Source organism: Hemicordylus capensis, chromosome 5 (assembly GCF_027244095.1).
Source record: "Hemicordylus capensis ecotype Gifberg chromosome 5, rHemCap1.1.pri, whole genome shotgun sequence".
In the NCBI taxonomy this organism is placed as follows: domain Eukaryota; kingdom Metazoa; phylum Chordata; class Lepidosauria; order Squamata; family Cordylidae; genus Hemicordylus; species Hemicordylus capensis.
In genome coordinates this window covers 142,859,011-142,878,060 of record NC_069661.1, presented here as the reverse complement: position 1 = coordinate 142,878,060, position 19,050 = coordinate 142,859,011, and the positions used below count along the sequence as shown (strand labels likewise).

At 43.2% G+C, this 19,050-nt stretch overlaps 1 protein-coding gene and 1 long non-coding RNA gene across 4 annotated transcripts in view; one reads left to right on the top strand and one right to left on the bottom strand.

The window, feature by feature from the left end:
- Nucleotides 1-12,716, top strand: part of CAMK1D (calcium/calmodulin dependent protein kinase ID) — a 322,158-nt gene extending 309,442 nt beyond the window's left edge. For all 3 annotated transcript variants that reach the window (XM_053253950.1, XM_053253951.1, XM_053253952.1), the window contains exons 10-11: nt 465-603; nt 4,314-12,716. In XM_053253950.1, coding sequence (XP_053109925.1) covers nt 465-603; nt 4,314-4,432 — 258 coding nt within the window. In that variant the 3' untranslated portion in view covers nt 4,433-12,716. The remainder of the gene's footprint in view (nt 1-464; nt 604-4,313) is intronic.
- LOC128326682 (uncharacterized) overlaps nt 1-19,050 on the bottom strand; it is a 50,941-nt gene that overhangs the window by 11,160 nt on the left and 20,731 nt on the right. Inside the window, exon 2 of the long non-coding RNA XR_008308192.1 lies at nt 4,288-4,873. This is a non-coding gene — a long non-coding RNA (uncharacterized LOC128326682). The remainder of the gene's footprint in view (nt 1-4,287; nt 4,874-19,050) is intronic.

Below are 19,050 nucleotides of genomic sequence, written 5' to 3'. Positions count from 1 at the left end.
ATGCTTGCTGCCATATTTGATAGCCTTGCTGAGGGTGGGAATTGGGCAACTGATTGCTACAGAAGATGAACACTTCACTGGGGTGTGGGTTACATCTGGGGGTGGGGAGGGACCACTTTTGTTTTCAGGGGAAGGGGAGATGAGGAGGATGGGCATTTTCAAAATGTTCTCATTCGCTTCCCCCACTCCAAATCCCACAACCTTGCTTGTGTGTCCTTAAGTCCTTAACATTTAGAATACAAATATGCATATTTATAACTGTGAATCTGACAGTGCTCCTTCAGTATTGTTTGGAAATAGATATTTTGGAATTAGCCATTTTAAAAATCTATTTGGTAGTACAGCAGACTGCCATGTCTGGTGACTTCTTTGTAAAAGTGCACTTAATCAAATGTTTAATCAAGTGTCCTTAATCAAATGTTCATGTCAATATCCAACACAATTTTTTCTCCGTTATCTTCCAGCAAGCATTTAATGCCACAGCAGTTGTGAGACACATGAGAAAGTTACATCTTGGCAGCAGTTTGGACAGTTCAAATGTAAGCGTGTCGAGCACCCTCAGTCGGGCCAACCCACTAACTGACGGAACAGCCAGGAAAGATTGTAAGTACATGACAGCAAACTGGCATGACTGTCAGATCTTAGACTGGGAGTTAAGGGAGGTCATTTGGTGGTCATCCTCTGCTGATCATCTTCTTCTGAAATTTAATTCCTTGACAGCAAATCACCCTCGGTTAAAACTCCTTTCCACCAAGTCTTTCTCCTGTCAACTCTTTGCTAGTCAAGACTTGATAGGATAACCTAACATCTTTTCTCTGAGCTCTGCCTTCTTTAGGAAATGCTCAAGTTGGTTGGGTAACTGAAATTCACTAGACATTGTGAGAAATGTGATTGATAACGTGGGATATAAATATTCAAAAATATAATTACATCTTCACTCCCATCAGATACTGCAATAGACAAATGCATGGGGGAACAGGCTATTGAAGGCTGTCAGTCATGATAGGTAAAAAAACCTCCTGTGTTTAGAGGCAGTGTGCCAGACGCTGGGAAGAGGAGCAGGTCATCATGCTCTGTGTGTGTTCTTTCAAGGAGGATCTGACCAACAGCTGTTGGAAACAGAATGCTGGACTAGAGAGAATTTGGTCTGATCCAGCAAAGCAATTACCCAGTGGGAGGAGGGTCGACGCCACAAAACTGTGCTGTTAGTTGTCCTACCAGGCCGAGTTATCTCCTTTTCACATCCCAAACCTTTCCAAGCCAAATGGGAACGCTTGTGGGGGGGAAGCTCCAGAATTCTCCAGACAAACTACTTAAGACTTTGTACATATCTGGAGTTGAGGATGGGAGACACAGGTTACCTGGAACTCCTTTCAAACATATGCCAGTTTTCACATTGCAGCCTCTCTGTGAAGCCATTCATTGGTTCCCCAATCAGATGGAGAGTCTCTATGCCAGTGCTGTGCTTCCTGTCTGTCCACATGCACATTGATTGTACTGTGTGCATGGAGCCTCCACAGTAGGTATAGGAAGACCATCTGAAAGAAGCTATATGAGCAAATCCATTAGAGCTGATTCATTACACACAATCCTGTGTCACTGGTGTCTGGGAGCAGCAGCAGAGTACAAAATGGAGCGGTGTGATTACAGGGGAAGTTGCAACAGGAATGAGACTTATTCTCCTTTGAGCCACATATTTGAGAGACTTAAATTTTTTTAAAAAATTACAAGAAATGATGGAACAAAGGCATTTGGACAGAGAGGGAGTGTGAGTGCGTGTGCATACATTACTGTTAACTGTCCTCCCTCCATACACCCCGGATTAAAGAGCAGGGATTCCAATGCAGATGGAAACATTTCTGGCAGGGATGGATGATGGTGGCATCCCTGCCTTAATTTAAGTTGTGCCACACATCTGCCTGATATCTCTCAAACTGAAGTACCATAAGACCAGGGTTCCTCCCCGCCCATACAAGTAAAAGGCACTTTACTCTCCCCACACTTGTTAGTCAGCCCCCTCCTACTTTGCTCCTCTCTTCATCTTCTTGGCCCTTCCAGTCTTCTGCCTTTAGGGACATGGAAAAGACTCCAGAAACATGGCTTCTCTGACTCTGTTCCCCCACACTCCAAACACATCACGGTGGTAGAGAAAGAGTTCTTCACCCCCCTCCAGTATCCCCTCCCGAATCCGAACTGCAGCTGCCTCACACCAAAGGCCTGCAGTATCAGAAAAAGAGCAAGTTCCTTAGTTCCCCCACCTTAGCAGTGTCCCACCCAAATCAGAGCTGCAACCTCATTAATTGTTATCAAAGTTGGAAGAATCTCCCTCCCCCATGTAGTTTGCACACCTTAATAATTTTTGGGGCTTGTTAGCTGGCAGCAAATTTAGACTAAAAAAGCAGAGTAAAGCCAGCAAAATAAGCTGCAGTATATCTGTCCCAGAGAAGCCCAGGAAAGTGATGTCATAATCGCATCAGCCAATGTGGTGCATCTTCAGCCTCCACTGTTGCTAGGCTAAATTTAAAGTATAATTTCTTGAAAGCTATAAAAGTTACAATAATGATTCATGTTTCTCTGCCTATGGATTATTACCGAAGGCAGTTATAGGACTGATACAGAAATCTGAAAGATAGGAAAATATCTCATTGGCTATAGACTAATTAAGTATTTACAAGAGGGGGCGGCCAGACATTTGACTGGGGTATATGGCTGTCAAATGCCACGCTGGAAAGGGCTCTTACCGATATGACAGGGAATGCTTGGTGGGTTGCACAGTTCTTACAGATCCCCCTGGCACCTCTCAGGAAGGATGCTAAGTGTCAAGCACTGTTGTTGAGGATCAGAAGGTGTTTCTGAAAAATGACTAGCTAAACAGTAGGAAGTGTGCTGTGTAGATCAAAAGCTGATCTTGCAATTTAATTAAATTGGAAGATGAATCACCAGAGCAGCCTGAAGCCCCAGAAGCATATGTGTGGTATGCAGCAACATCACTGTGCAGGCTGTCCTTAGACAGTTTACTTTGACCCTTGGATACGTTTGCAAAGCTGAATTAGGACAGTACAACTGGCTCAAACGACATGCTACTTAAACCCATCATTAAGAGAGAAGGGTGTCTTTTCTCACAAAAAGCAACCATGAGAATGATGTTGATTGGACCATAGCATGTGACAGGGAGTGGGGCACTTTCCCCATACACCTCTTTTCTGCCAACAATACCCCTGAAGCAGCCATTTGCAGCAAATAGCCACTTTGAGGGTGATTCTGCAGGGAAATGATGCAGAGGAAAAATACTAACCTGTCCCCTTCCTGCTGCCTTGATCCAGATTCTCTCCCCGCCCACCCCGCGAAGTTGTTTTTTGTAGGGGAGAAAAAACGGGGACACTTTCCGTTTTAAGCCCATCCATACATCCATATCTTAATAATGGATTCAATGTAATGTGTAGTTTGGCTTTGGGATTTCAGTGGCTCATGTGTAAAAGATTCCCATTTCTCAGTGCAAATGGCAATGACTTCTCATTCAAAGCATGACAAATAGTCACTCCAGCAGCCCAGTTACGAAAAGCTATTTGGATGATAAAAGGTGAAATCAAAGCCGCTCTGTGTGTGCTGCCATCATACAAAACAGCAGGACATTTATGCACTAATTGGATCTGTTTGCTTTGTGAGGAATGCATGAATTCCCCCTGATCTCAGTGGGGAGACTGGTTGTAGCACAGGTGGAGAGAGCATGCCCCACTGAATCCACAGCTGCTGGGATGAGCAGGACATGCAGGCTGTCATTCCAATTGCTTTTCACATTCACTTTAGAGACAGTGCTCCTGAGGAATGACTGGCTAGAAACCAAACTTTTATTGGCACTCTTTGCTGGCTCTGGAAAGAGCAGTTCCCTGCAGAGTGATCGGAATGCTGCCATTGTGATAACTCATAATCACATTTGTATCCTGCTCTTCCTCCAAGAAGCTCATGGAAGCAGGTGTGGGTTTGTCCCCTTTGAACCTCACAACAACCTTGTGAGGTAGATTGAGGGCATAAGCGTTACCATAAATACAAGACAGCATTCCCAATAACAGACATTATTGGGTAGCTGGAGGCAGGGCAATTTACAGCATAATGATGTCCGAACATGGGATAAGCTGTAGTAGACATTATAGACGGGGATGGGAGGACTCAACACAGAACTGCCATTTTCCACAGTAGCCTCATGTTTACCACAAATTTTAATTCCACTCTGAGTAGGGGTTAGTCTCCTTAGTCCAAGTCCAGCACTCTAACCAGTATCTTTCTTACCTTCTTTCCTTTTCTCTCTCTTTCAGGTATGGCCACATCCACTCTCTGTAGTTTTGCATCATCAGCTTCATCTGGCGTTTCTGCAGTAGGAGAGAGAAGACCTAGGCAGACCACAGTAACAACAGTGCATACGGGATCCAAGTGATCTACCCACCTCAGGAAGAGATCCGAGGTGGGGGCATGTGCCCAAGTGGGCAAGAAAGCAGGCAAGCAAACCTTCTCCTGGGTGATTTCATCCTGCATTGTAAACTCAGCAAAGGACTGGAAGACAAGAACGATTTTTTAAAATGGCCATATTTTCTACTGCAATTCTGAAATGTTGCATTTATCACAAATTGCAATGACTCTGGGAGGGTGGGGAAGGAGGGGACTGGGGAACAGTATCTGGTGCTGGGTCAATGAATCTAGGAATGTTCTAACTAACTAATGGACACTCACGTTAGTTTCTCAGTGATTTACTCTGTTCTCAATGTAGGTAACAGTACTTTCTTTTTTCATTAACAAAGGTCTCAACTGGATTATTTAAACAGAGGTAATTTCCTAGCACTTCTTCCTGCTCCATATTTCCAGCTCTTTTGGTTTTATTCTGCGATAGAGAGTAAATCAAAATTTGCATTAACCTTTCAAGTCAAGAGGGTTTTAAAGTCATTGTATATATTTCTGTCTCCTTAGTTCCTAACATTGAATTACAAATATGTCCGGACCTTCAGTGATGGAGAAAAATTGCTTTCCTCCATCGTTTCTTGGGGAAATGGAAGTAGGAATTAGGATTGTTTCCCATCACATGAACATTTACTTTTGCACTGGCCTGACTCTGATTTACTGTGGTGAATCTGCAGCCAAGGATGGTAGTTGAGTATGAGAAATAAGACGGTGGTGCACTGTGGGCTGGGCTTAAGTAACTTGTTACTTCCTGCTGGACTTTGCCAATCACAGATGGGTTGCACCTCTGCTGTGCCTGTTGCATCCTTAGTGCTATCTATCATGCACCAAGCTATATCAGTAGACCCCTCACTGACTCAACTGGATTAGGTGTTTGGGGGCTAACTAATTAGCAAGGAAGTACATATAGCAAAATAGCCTGGTGTATTATCTTCACAGGTCAGTATTCATGAATGTATATATTTGTTTCCCTACACCTGTGTACATCCATGTGTGAAGCAGTCCTTAATGAGGTCAATAAGGTCAATTTAATGGCATCAATAAGATCCATTAAGCAGTCCTTAATGAGGTCATAAAGTGGTCCATAAATTTATGAGGTCCATAAAGTGAACCGGAATACTCTTACCTGTATTACGTTCCCACTTGTGCTACTGACTTTGAGCCAGTTCACATGGCTCAAAGTCTCACCCATTACTCACACGGCCAGTTCACGTGTTGTGAACTCCACCAGCTCCATAAGTGTTGGTGAATGATCTTGTGATCTCTTTGGTTGGTGAATGATCTTGTGGATGCCCTGATGCTTCTGCGCCATGTGTTTTGAGATTTTGGCACAGTGTCTCCTGAAAAAATCTTTTTCTAGAAAATGGTGAGCTGCAATTCATGATGCACGCTGGAGTCCATGCAAGACTAGTCACTAGGAGGATGGCAGAATGGTTATGCAAATTAGCCCTCATTGCTGTAGCTTGTCACAAATCAGGATGGTAAGAAGCCTTTCAAAATACTTTGAACAATTAAGTATTGTTCTTTCAGTTGGACACCATGGGTGGCTGGTAGCACTGGGCATCAATACTTTTAAATGTGTTGGTTTTCATCTGTATTCTTTTGAAAAGGCTTTGTATGCTGTAGGCAGGTTATACTTTGAGAGCTTCTTGAAACATTCCAGAGAAGTGACAAAAGTGGACATACCAACTTTTCAACAACAACAGTTCTCAAAGTGGTATACATTCTTACAAAAGCTACAATAGTCCCCTGTCCCAAAGGGACTTACAGTCTAAGAAAACAAGCCACCAAGCAAACACACACACCCCAGCAAGAGCCACTGAGACAGATACTGTGCTGGACTGAATAGGAAGTTGTCCCCCCCCCCTTGAAAAAAGGGTGTTTTAGCATGAGGGACATGCACTTCTTCCCCAGATTTTAGGATTTTGTCCAAAGGTTCAGTAATATACCTGTTCTCCTCAGGGAGATATATATATTTCTGCCCTTCCACTGAGAACTTTGTTGAAAAGCAGCAGATAAATATTGGTAGTAGTAGCAGTAGTAGTAGTGGAGAGAACATGTAGCTCTTTCCTTTGGCTCATAGCTGGAAACGCTGCTGCTTCCTCTCTTCATCTCTCTGGAATGTTCAAAGCAGCTTTTCAAAAAACAGTGCACCAAAATATCAGAAACAGCCTTTCAAAGTTCTCCCTCTTAAATGTCTTTAATTATACCTTTTGATTTTAAAAGCGCATACTAAACGTCTTGAAAGGAAGGGCTGTATATGTAAATGTGATTATTATTAATGCACACTGCACCAAGGGCTGTAGTATATGACTATGAAAATGAGGCATGGGCTGAGCTGTGAGAGGAGAACTGAGATCACATGTGATGTGATATTGGCGTTCTACACTCATTCACCCCAGCTGCTCATTATCAGAAAACTCTGTTTCTTGCTTTAAAACTTCAGCAAACCAGTTTCCCAGGACCATTTTACAGAGGCGGGCGTCTTATTTGCTAGAGATTAACAAGGCCACATTTTCTGCTTGTGATGGATCTATGTCCACGATTTAAGACTTTAGAAATCTCTAGCTAGCCTACCTTCATGGTGGATTGGTAGGGGGTTAAAATTGGATCTGGTTAGGGTTAAAATACAGCTCTCATTCATTCTTGTTAATACAAGAAAGTCTAATAAATGTATCCCATCTTGTCATAATGTACAGAGTCATGCTTCTTTAACTACATCCCTATTAACCTTTGTCTAGTGGGAAAACACATGCTTTGCATGCATAGGTGTCAGGTTCAGTGCTTGGACTCTCTAGTTACTCTCAGGTAGGTAGCAAGACTAAGTCAGATCTGTCTGACTAGAGCTGCTGCTAGTCAGTGCAGAGACAGTTTCTGGGCTAGATTGACCTTTTTATGTCACATAATGATCTGGTTATGACTATAGAAGTAGTCCTAAAAGTAGTAGTCATAAGAGAGTTGCCTTGCTGGGTCAGACCAGAAGTCCAGCTAGTCCAGCATTCTGTTTTCACCATTAGCCACAGACAGAACAACCTTCACCTGTTCTTCATCTCCAGCTTCTGGTTCCTGGAAAGATATTATGTCTGAATTTGGGAAGTCATAAAATATTTCTGCATTCGGGCTATGTGAACTGGTTTGAGTGGTCAGGGCTCGAAACAGACCGCCCCTCCCCCCCCCAAAGGGGTGCCAATATGAGTTGAAACCAGAGCGGCCCCAGTTCAAGGAGTCTCTCCACCACTGCCCCTTGCGTGCACACTGGCGGCAGCCTTGCCAATTAACTAGGCTGCCGCTGTGGCTGGTACTGATGAATGGTACACACCTGGTTCTTCCGCCTTTCAGTTGCCTCCCCCTCCTCCCCCCCCTTTTTTTTGCTGCTGCACAAAGGCCCACCGTAATATCAGTTAAAGAACAGAACAAGGTCTCCACTCCACTGAGTCCCCCACCCCACCATGAGGTGCAACTCTCCCCCAGCCCCCGCTTGGTTATGCCAGTAGACCCTTTCCCCACCACCACCACTCCAAGGCACGGACCCAGCCCAGGGAGCCAGCCATGGTTCCACTACTAATATTTACACATCACTTTTCAGCAAATGTGTCCAAAGCAATTTGCATGGGCAAATAATACATAAGAAGATGGTTCCCTGCCCCAAGGGGTTCACAGTCTGAAAAGGACCATGAGGACACAACAGGAGCCCCTGGAAAGATGCTCTGCTGGGGCTGGATTGGGGCAGTTGTTCTCCCCCTGCCAGACTTTTGAATCACCACTTAAAAAGGTGCCCCTTTGCTCAGTTTACAGGTTACAGTTGCAGATGCACATGCAGACGTGCTGGGGCATTGCCATTCCACAACACTGGAGGAGCCAGGGCAATGCCCCTTCTCCTCCCAAGTGCCTGATGCCACAAGGGTGCCTGTCCCTTTCGACAGACAGGTGGCACATGGTGGCAGGCATGTGGGTGGGCATGGCCTGCATGTGTGACATGATGGATTGCTGGGCAGCCCACTGCTGAGACTGCCCTGGATAGGGATGTATCTGGCTGGCTCTGGAGGGCAGCACATCCCTTCCCCGATGTCTGCTCCTGGCATGGGACACAGGTGTTTTGGCTAGTGGCAGCCACATGGCTGGCTAACCCAGGGTTTCAAAGTGTAGTTAACAGCTTTTGGCTAGTTTGGGTTTGGGCACCTTGCCCCCACCCACATGACCAGCTAACCTGGGTTCACTTCATGGCCTGCACAAAAGTTCATCTGACTTTTTCAGTGTGGTTACTTCACTCTCAAGATATATCATTTTGTGAATTCTGTAGCAGGTAACAGCATCTGCATTTAGCATCTTGCGAGATTTGGTCTCCAAATCACCTACAGCCAACATTTGTGGACCTGGTATATAGATTTCCATGTGGGCAGTGATGGCAGTTGAAAGTGTAAGATCTAACTTGGGAGAAACTGCACAGATAGTCTCTCATGGGGTTTGTGATGTTTTTCTTTTCCATGAAAGGAGGTGGGTGAAACACACAGGTGAATCATGCGTGCTAATGGGGGGATGGGAACAACAGGGATACTAAACGCCCAATAAGTGCATGGAACGGCACTGCATGTTTTGAATCGTATGCTCTTTCTACAGTTACTTTTCCAAGCTCTGCCTTCATCCTGAAACACACTTCAAGGACTTGGGGGCTTTTTTCTGTGTCCTAAATTTGATTTTGTAAAGACATAACTCATGATAACTATAGCTAAATGCAAAAGCGGGTGTTTTGTGAACAAAGCATGGCAATGGCTAAGAGTGTAATTCCCTCCTGTTTCTGGACACACTGTGGTTTCTAAGAGAATTATCAGCTATCTAGATCGGCTTCTATCTATGCATTGGTCCATTGTGCCTGCTGAAGGGAAAGTAATCTAATCAAATACAGTTTTAAAATAAGAAGCCATCGCAGACTTCATCTGCAGCTTGCATTCGTTGTGGCCAGGCTTACATGGCTACTAGGTGAGCTTGATGTTTTGGCTAATAGCCCAATCTATCTATTGAAGCATCAGCATGTAAGTGCTAAATATGGGAAAGGAAAACAGGTACAATGTCGCAAAACTTCCAGTTGCTCTCTCATCATGGGGTACTCTTCTCCCAAGTGGTTAGCATCAAGACGTGACTTCCTTAATCAACCGATTAGTAAGGGCAAACAAGCGGGCTAAAAGCTGGTCTGCCATTACCACCCTTTCCTCTGCAGGACACAGCCTCAGAAAAGTCCTGGGGGCTTTTAGGGTCCAGGCTCCGTTTGTGCAGGGTGACAGCTAGACTCAGCAAACCTGGCCACACACAAACAGCATTGTGCTCCCTAGTACATACCCCAGAATCCTCTGCATGGTGCAGATCTCTCACAACCAAGTCATAGGAGTCTCTTGGCAGACAAATAAATGTGCAAAGAGCACCCTAAGGGTAAGCATTTGAAAGCCACTGTTTCAAAGAAAGTACTCAAGACTGGAATGTAGACTCAAGCACTGTACATTTTTAATCCTTTTCCCAGGAAGCTAGCAGAATAGCAGAATGTTCTGTATCTTTGGAACCAAGCTGGTGTAAGAATTTACATTCATGAAATAGTTACGCACAAAGGACTGGAGTGTTTTGCAAAGTAGCAAAGATCAAGATATGTTTTTAATGAACTAATTTCTGTTGCACTCCATGAGGTCCCTCTCACATTTGTCAACAAAAGGCTCTCCGTTTTATTTCTCAGTTACAAGAAAACGGATCACTTTTTCTCCGTTTCTTCCTATCTCTTTCATCATTTCTCTCCTGTTGTTGTTTTTCCTGAAATAGGAAAAAGGCTGGAAGTGAATTAGGACTTTGTGGCAATCCATCTGAACCTATTCATGACTGAGCATATAATTCACATTAACTCCTCAGATCCAAGGTACATAACTGAATATGTCTAAAAAGAGCTGTATTGCTACTTAGGCCTGGTTCACTCACTCCCTGGAGCAACACAGTTCCAACTACCACTACGGTTGCAACTGGGAACATCTCCCCCTCACATAGTAAGAGTGGATTTCATACCACAGTGGCAACATGTGTCCTGATGGGGAAAGTCTGACATATAAGCTCACAATGCATATAAGCTCGCAATGCAGCAGAACCCCTTTGATGGAAAATATACATATACAAAAGTAGCAACATGGATAAAACTCAGAAGTGACAAGAAACCTACCATTTTAGATAATGTAAAAACTGGGTATTAGTTTCACAGCAATCTAAATTATCTGTCTATATCAGAAGAACTTTCCTACTTCTATTCTAAACTAAGCTACCTAAATTTCTGAATTATTTTATTTATATTTATACACACACACACACACACACTCAACTTTTAAAAGTAAAAGCCAAAGGAAGACAAGGCTATGGGTCTTTTCCGCAGTTCCATAAACATTGCCTTACATGTTTCAGACTCTCACTGGAAAGCCAAGGGCATGGTCACCGATCCTATTCTGGGCACATTTACATAACAAATTCTAACCAGTCTGTAACTTCCCACCAAAAATCCAAAATTGCAATCTTGTGAGAATGCTGAAAATCCTATGCTAGTCTTATTTCTTTCAAAGCCATATAATACCAAGCATATGACAAAACTGGTCAACAGAATGAAAGTGATTTAAATTTGCAGTGTAGACAAGTTTAAGGGCTGATTCATGATACACAATTGGATGCTTTGATTTTCCATCTTGGATTGAAGTTGTGTGTGAGCAGTCTTTCAATTTATTTTTACAGATATTTCTGCCTCTCCAAACACTGACATCACATGTCCAGAACACATGCTAAGTATTATATGCTTGTTGCATTGATTTTTTAAAAAAAGATTCAAATAGTTGTGCATTATTCCCCTTTCCAAACCCATGTAGATTTATGGCTTCATTATGCATTTTTCACATTCAAAAGAACAAACCAAACAGCAACCAATCTGCTGTGCAATTGGCTTAACTGCCTAACAGTTTACACACTGAGTCACTACTTGATCTGACTATCAGCTGATCTAATTATACTGTTTTAAAGCCTGTTGCTTGTTTGGAACAGTTATCCACAGCAGCACAGGGAATTTTTGCTTTAAGAGTAGAACATCATTAATAATTACAGCATCCCTAGATGGCATCACAAGCAGGCTGTTAGAGTGGTTTCTCAAAAAACATACGAAGTCATAACCGCAAAATTGTTTAATGTGGACAGAATCCTGTTAGTTATGCAAATGTGTATATCACATTCAGCAAATGCTTTCAAAGCAGTGTGTAATAAATAAAAATATATAAATTATACCATGTCTGAATTTCAGAACTTCCCCTGGCAGCTCTTGCAATACATACCCTTAAGTTATTTAACTTATAGGACTCATTTTCTGAGGAACATTAACATCATCATCATCATCATCATCAATCACAGGCACAATCCAGACAAAGTTAAGCACTTTCAAGTCCCATTGATTTCAATAGGAGAGATTTGAGAACTGGATCACGCCTAACATGCTTTTCCCCCCCTTTTCCCCCTTCTACAAGTATGCAAGCATCCAACATTCTGTGTTGGATTATGAACATTTGCCCAAATCCCGCAAATATTGCTCATGTGGATGAAGATGTGTGTCTGCATGCAAATCCCTTTCACAACGCTTCCTTAAGCCCTGTTAAACTGGTTGGATGCTCCTCTGATGCACACGGAGAGGTTAATCTCTGTCCAGAGCTACCCATTGTTGCACATGACTAGTTGCCTGTGACTGGAGCTGGACTGGGCCTGTTGTTTGTAACTGGGAATCCGCGTTTCACTTGCAGGATTTACTCATACTGTAGATGTATAAATTTGGGGTTTTTTAAAGCTCCATTTAATCAGAAAAAAAACCTGGAATGATTCCTATAAGAGCACTTACTGCAAACATCTCTTTATTACTTTACGTTTTAAAAAAACAGAAAGATGCAAGCATGATTTATATATTTAAAAAATAATAATAAAAGCTTACAAATTTAATCCAGGAGTGTAAGTGTGCCTACTATAGTAAGTCTTGTTCAACTTCATAACACCATCCTTGTTCCAAGAGAAGGAATACTGTGTATTTACTCAATGCATGTGACACTGCAAAATGTTTAACCTGCGTAAGGAGTTTGCAATGCTGCAAATTGTTAATGGGGCTATGTTGCAAATTATTCTCTGCCTTGACAATCATGTATACATATCAAGATTTCTATCATAATGATAATTTAAGGGAAAGCAAGAATGGTTTTCCACAAATAAATCCAATTAAACCTTAACCTGAGACTTTATTTTCTGATGCGCTTTTCTGCTTTGGGGGAGAAGTGATGGTGGTTTGTTTATTACATATCTATCCTATTTTTATGCCAACCAGTAGCCTCAAAGTGGCTCACAGTACTGTAGAACAAAAGATTACAGGAAAATATCTCATAAAAATAAGAGGTAGTATTTGAAACTACTTGCCAGCTTTCAGGAAACTATCCCTCAAAGGCCTGGCGGACAAGAAATGATTTCCATGGCCATCTACACAAAAGCACCAATGGAAAGGATCGGGCACGGAGGGAACGCCAGGGGAAGAGAAACCACCATCAGAAAAGCCCTCATTCCTGTACAGGCCAGTTCTGCCTCAGATGGCTGTGGAATCCAAACTAGAGTCACCAGGGGTGTAGCTAGGGGAGAGGGGCCCCGTGTTCACCTCTCTCCTGGTGGCGCCTCTGAATAATGAAGAATATAGGGAGTGGTGGAGCTGGGGCCCTCAGGAGCTTGTGGGGCCCATGTCCTTTGAACCCATCTGCTCAATTATACCTTTGCCCCTGAGAGCTACATTTGGGAGATTTTGCTGCCTGACCTGACTCAGGAGGGAATGATGCATCGTGCTACAACCTTGTTTCTTTATAGCCTGGCCTCTGGTTCACCTGTGTAAATTGGAACTGAGTGGACATGAGCTGCAGCTGGAAAGATTTGGACAGGAAAAGGGTCTTTAAGCCTTCCCATGCCTGCCAGTTTACCCCCAGCTCTGGAACCCAGACTGGCGGGGGGGGTATCAGCTGGTAGTGGGGAGTTGTGGAGGGAACCAGTTGTCAAGAATGGGCTAAGCTCCCTCTTCCCACCCTACTAACACATTCAGATTTGCCATCAGGTAAGCTTTCCCACCAACACCAGACTGCTAGAAAACAAGATTTTTTTCAACTGAGCAAGCAAATTGACTTTCCTTTCGTTATTACTATATGTTTAATGGGCAACAAGATGCACAGTGTTACAGGGTCATAATACTGTGTGTGCATGCGCGCACACACACAAACACAAACACCCTGCAGGGCTGCTTCAGACTCCTAAGGCAGCCCTGACACTGTTCTGAAGCAATGGTTGCAAAAGCAGCACTGGCAGGTTTCCCCGTGGTGGTTGCAAATGGGAGGCTGAATTTCAGAACTCTAAGCCCAGCCATTCTGGAAATGTAAAGTGCCACTGAAGAAGACTCAAAAGTTTGGCGAGAATCTAGGACTCATTAGAAATCACTACATGAGATTTTACCTCTGGGATATTCACTTGTACTTCTCCCGCTTCACCAGCAATATATTTTCAATATGAACTATTGGCTCCAATCTTTTAAGTTGGATGTAGAGACTATTTTCATGATCATTTTGTATCAATTTTATTGAAACATACAGATTTATTTTTATTCCAATGTTATTATAACTCATGCAATTGCATAGCCTTTTAATCAAAGTGCCGCCCAGCATCCTGATTCACAGCATCAGATGCCTTCAAGAAGCTCACAGGCAGAGGGTGAGGGCTTGCCCCCTCTATTGCCATTGCTCCCCTGCAACTGGTAGTTAGTGGTATCTTGCCTTTGAGGCTGGATGTGAGCTATAGCCACCAGACTAGCAGCCATTGGTAGACCATGGCTTTGTCTAAACCTCTTTTAAAGCCATCCAAGCTGGTGCCCATCACCACAACCTGTGGCAGAGAGTTCCATAAATTCCATAACTAAAAGCCTTCTGTTTCAGATGAGAGTTAAGATGCTTTCAGTTCTCTCATGTTCTAAAAAATATGGAAATTGCAAGTTATGGCACCCAACTTAACTTCTATGTCATTTAAACTGTAAAGATTTTATTTGGTCTTGTATATTATGCTGTTTTAGAAATTAGGCTCTGTGATCCACACCTTGTCTTGGCCTTTAAGCTGGACATTGGGCTGGGTAGGGATGCATCTAGGCAGAAATTCAACAGGTACAGCTTCCCTGTTGAATTTCTGCCTGCTTCATCTCTACAAGACACAGTGCCTATATAGTGAATGCCTAGTCAGAAATTCAACAGGTGCCCAATTTAGCCACAATCACTTCCTACAAATACATGATGAATATGACGAATATTTATATACCGCTTTTCAACAAAAAAAACCCAAAGCAGTTTACATATATATATATATATGAATAGACAGATAGATATACAGACAGACTCCCTGTCCACAAAGGGCTCGCAATCTAAAAAAGAAACCTAAGACAGACACCAGCGACAGACACCGGAGGGATGCACCTATAAATACATCTTTTCTCTTTGCATACATGCTATTAATGTTATCACTTTTCAGGTTTTAAAAAAGGTTCCCCTTAAATGCTTGAGAAGAATCAAATACTTGATCCAGGGTGCTTTCCAGATTGCACGACACAGCAGTTTCACTACATGTCCACTAAGTACTGCCTGTGTTCCAACATGACAGTCCCTGCATTGTCAGCAAAGTGACGTCCGTATTACTGATGCCCTCTTTCAGGTTTTATTGCTGTGTTTCAGTGCTACAACACTGCATGTGCATTGCAGGAAAATAGCAGTATTTTTTCCATTTTATGAGGTTTGCAACGCTGTTTTGGCGGTGTAAGTAGCATGGTGTGGAAGGTTCATTCAGTGAAGGGGGGCATTTGTTGATATTGCCCCTTCCAACTTCTCAAATTAATTTTCTTTCTTTCGCCAGTGCTCTTCCACAACGGTGCAATTCTTCAATTTTATTCTTATTTTTATTTGCTTGCCTCTCAGCTCCATGTTGTTGTTTCTTCCTAGGTGCTCTTGTGCAAAGCTGCAATGGTGCATCAGTGCAATTTCCTTTTTATTTGCTTTTCGCTCCCTTCTTTATTAATGTTAAACCCCTTTTGCTTATACTTCTTTTTATATTTCTTTCTGTTCTTCCTTTCCTCTTTCAGCCTCCGCCAGTGAGTTTTTAAAATTAGTTTAAAAACTAATTGTCAGCCATGGCAAGGAATAGTTAAGTTTGCACAAGCTAGAAAAGATTGCTCCTCCTGCTGGTGGCTTTGCACAAAGCCACCAAGAAAAAGAAAAAAAATTTAAGACTCATCACATCATCCCCACTGCAACTTGAGATTTAAAGCGGGGTGGGGGGATCTTTCAATCTCATGCCATGTCGAGGCTAGCTCTTTGGCTCCAGAAGTATGGGTAAGGCAACTCCCCATAAAAGACCCACAGTTGCAGAGGGTCCCTGTAGGGGGTTGCCTCACTCCTGGGTTCCAGCCTGCATCCAGAGGTTCACCTAGGAAATTTTAGCGCCTGGACCTAAATGCCTTTGGAGCCCACCAACCCCGCCCCTGCTGCAAGTTAAGCATCATCCCCCTACGCACGCACACACACCATGACACAGGCAGTATTTTTAACATGTGCGTTCTTGAGGGCACACACAGCAACTGAACTCACAAAAATGTAAGAATATAAAACAGATATAATTGTGCAAATATTAGCAGAAACGTTTCAACACCAACTTCACATATTCCCTTCCCCACTCCCCGCTCTGTCTCTAAAGCACACTCAGCCACCAGGCACAGGTTACAGTCCTGCTCAGCCATCATGCAGTGTGGGCCAGCAGAGCAGCAAAGCAACCACACCACCCAGGACAGACTAAAGAGCATTTGGGGGCCCCCAGAGGTGTGGTGACCCTGGACTTCAGCCCAGAAGCCCAGAGGTAAGAGTGCCTCTGCATGCAGCCCCTCAAAACCACCCTGGAGCTAAGAAAATTCTCTCTGACTCTGCAGGTGCTGGGGAGGTTGAAGGGCGTTCTGGAAACCAGGGGATGGGGGTGAGGCAACTCTCCATAAAGGACCAGGAGTCAGAAGGTCCCTATAGGGAGTTGCCTTGCTCCCCATTTTCCAGTATTCAGCCCCAACTCTGGAGCTCAGCCAGAGTGAAATTCTCTCTGACTCTACAGCAGGTCTGGTTTTTAGGGACTGCATTCTGGATTGGAGAGCAGGGCAATCCCCACCACCACCACCATGGGGGACCCTCTGTCCTTTTTGGTCCCCTTCAGAGTTTTGTCCCACTCCCCCATCCTCCAATTTCTAGCATGCAACCACCCATCAAAACCACCCACAGAATGTTTTTAAAAATGTCAGGAATTCCAAACCCATCTGACCAACTAACAAATTGGGGGCGGGGGGCATGCTAGCCCTTCCAACAGTTTCTCTGTTGGGTCTGGTTATATCAGATCGGATTCAACATTTTCCACTGTGCACAGGTGTAGTATATAGGTTCTACAGCCTGCTGAGGGACTCTCACAACAACATCCTGAGGCTATTTTAGAAAATACCCCCTACAGACCACTATATGTATGTGAGAGCATGTCTCTCAGTGGATTTGCAAACTTCCATATGCATACAACATCTAACTAAAATATGGCACTGGTAGCCAGAAGTGAAATATTTTTGTACTAAGCAAGCAATCAGGAAGAAATGGTCAAACTTCAGGCATAGTCTTTCCCAGTCCTGAGATGTTTTCAGTAGAAGTCCCAGAGACAGACAAGGACCTTACAAATCCTGGACCTTATAGACCAATATAAATCAAGATGCCAAACTATTCACAACAGTATTAGCTAAAAGACTGAACAACTTCATTGGTCATTATATACATCCTAACCTGTTATGCTGACCTTGGGTAGCAAATAAAGAACTTTGTACTTTGTACATCCTAACCAATCTGGTTTTATCCTTAAAAGAAATCTAGCAGATAACACAAGAAGAACCCTTAATATTATACATTATGCTAAAAAGAACAAAAATCCTCTCACTATCTTGGCTTTGGATGCTGAAAAGGCTTTTGACAAGCTAGAACCTAAATACCTACAACACCTACTGTACAAGCTTGAATTCGGACCAATTTTTTTTTAAAAAAATAAAGTCTTTATATACCTGCAGCCAAGGTATTGGTGAATGGTCTTTATTCAGAAGACTTCAAAATTCAGAAGCATACTAGAAAAGACTGCCCATGATCCCCACTACTATTTTCCCTTTTCATTGAACCTCTGGCAAACACAATAAGACCATCGGTGCAAATTAAAGGACTTCAAATTAAGGAAATAGAGCATAAGATCAGCCTGTATGCAGATGACATCACTTTATACCTGACCAACTCAAATCAAGCAGTCTTGAGTATAACAAGTTGTTGTAGTAAGAACTAATCTGCCTACTTTCACTACAACTGGACTAAATTTGGTTCAAATCAAGGTCTACAAGTTAGATCTCTTGTGTCTCAAAACATCATTACAAACTACACCATTGAGGTGTCCCTGTTTCTCACTCACTGCAACTGTACCAAATTTGGCAGAGATCGATTAGACAGTGCAATTGTGCCTCAAAAGTACACATCTGCCATCTTGGATCGGGGTGGATGACAGCATTACAAACTATGCCATTAAGGTGTCCCTGTGGGCTACTCACTACAACTGTACCTAATTTGGTTCAAATCGGTTAAACAGTCCACAATTTAGCCCACTTGTGCCTCAAACGTTCATATGTCTGCCATCTTGAACTGAGGTGAATAACATCATCACAAACTAGGCCATTTTGGCATCCCTATGTGTCCCTACAGCTGAAGCAAATTTGGTTCAAATCAGTTAGATTATCAACAAGTACACTTAAGCTTCAAAGGTTTACATGTCTGCAATCTTGAATTGGGTTAGATAACACTGTCACAATCTAGGCCGTTGAGGTGTCCCTATGTGTCCCTACAGCAGTAGCAAATTTGGTCCAAATGGGTTAAAAGGTTCACAAGTTAGCCCACTTGCTCTCAGGAAATTTGGTTCAAATTGGTTAAGCAGTTCACAAGTTAGCCCACTTGGGCCTCCAAAGTGTATGTGTCTGCCACCTTGGATTGGGGTGGATGACATCATCACATACTATGCCATTGAGGTGTTCCTGTATGTCACTGACTGCAATTTGGTTTAAATCGGTTAGACAGTCCACAAATAAGCCCACTTGCACCTTGGATGTTCACATGGCCACCATCTTGAATTGGAGTGGATGACATCATCACACACCACGCCATTTGGGCATCCCTATGTGTCCCTACAGCTGTAGCAAATTTGGTTCAAATTGGTTAGCCCACTTGCACCTCCAAAGTTTACGCATCCACCATCTCGGATCGGGGTGGATGACATCATCACAAACTATGCCACTGAGGTGTCCCTGTGAGTCAGTCACTGCAACTGTACGCAATTTGGCTCAAATGGGTCAGACAGTCCACAAATTAGCCCACTTGCGCCTCAGATGTTCATGTGGCTGCCATCTTTAATTGGAGTGGATGACATCTTCACAAATCATGCCATTTGGGCATCCCTATA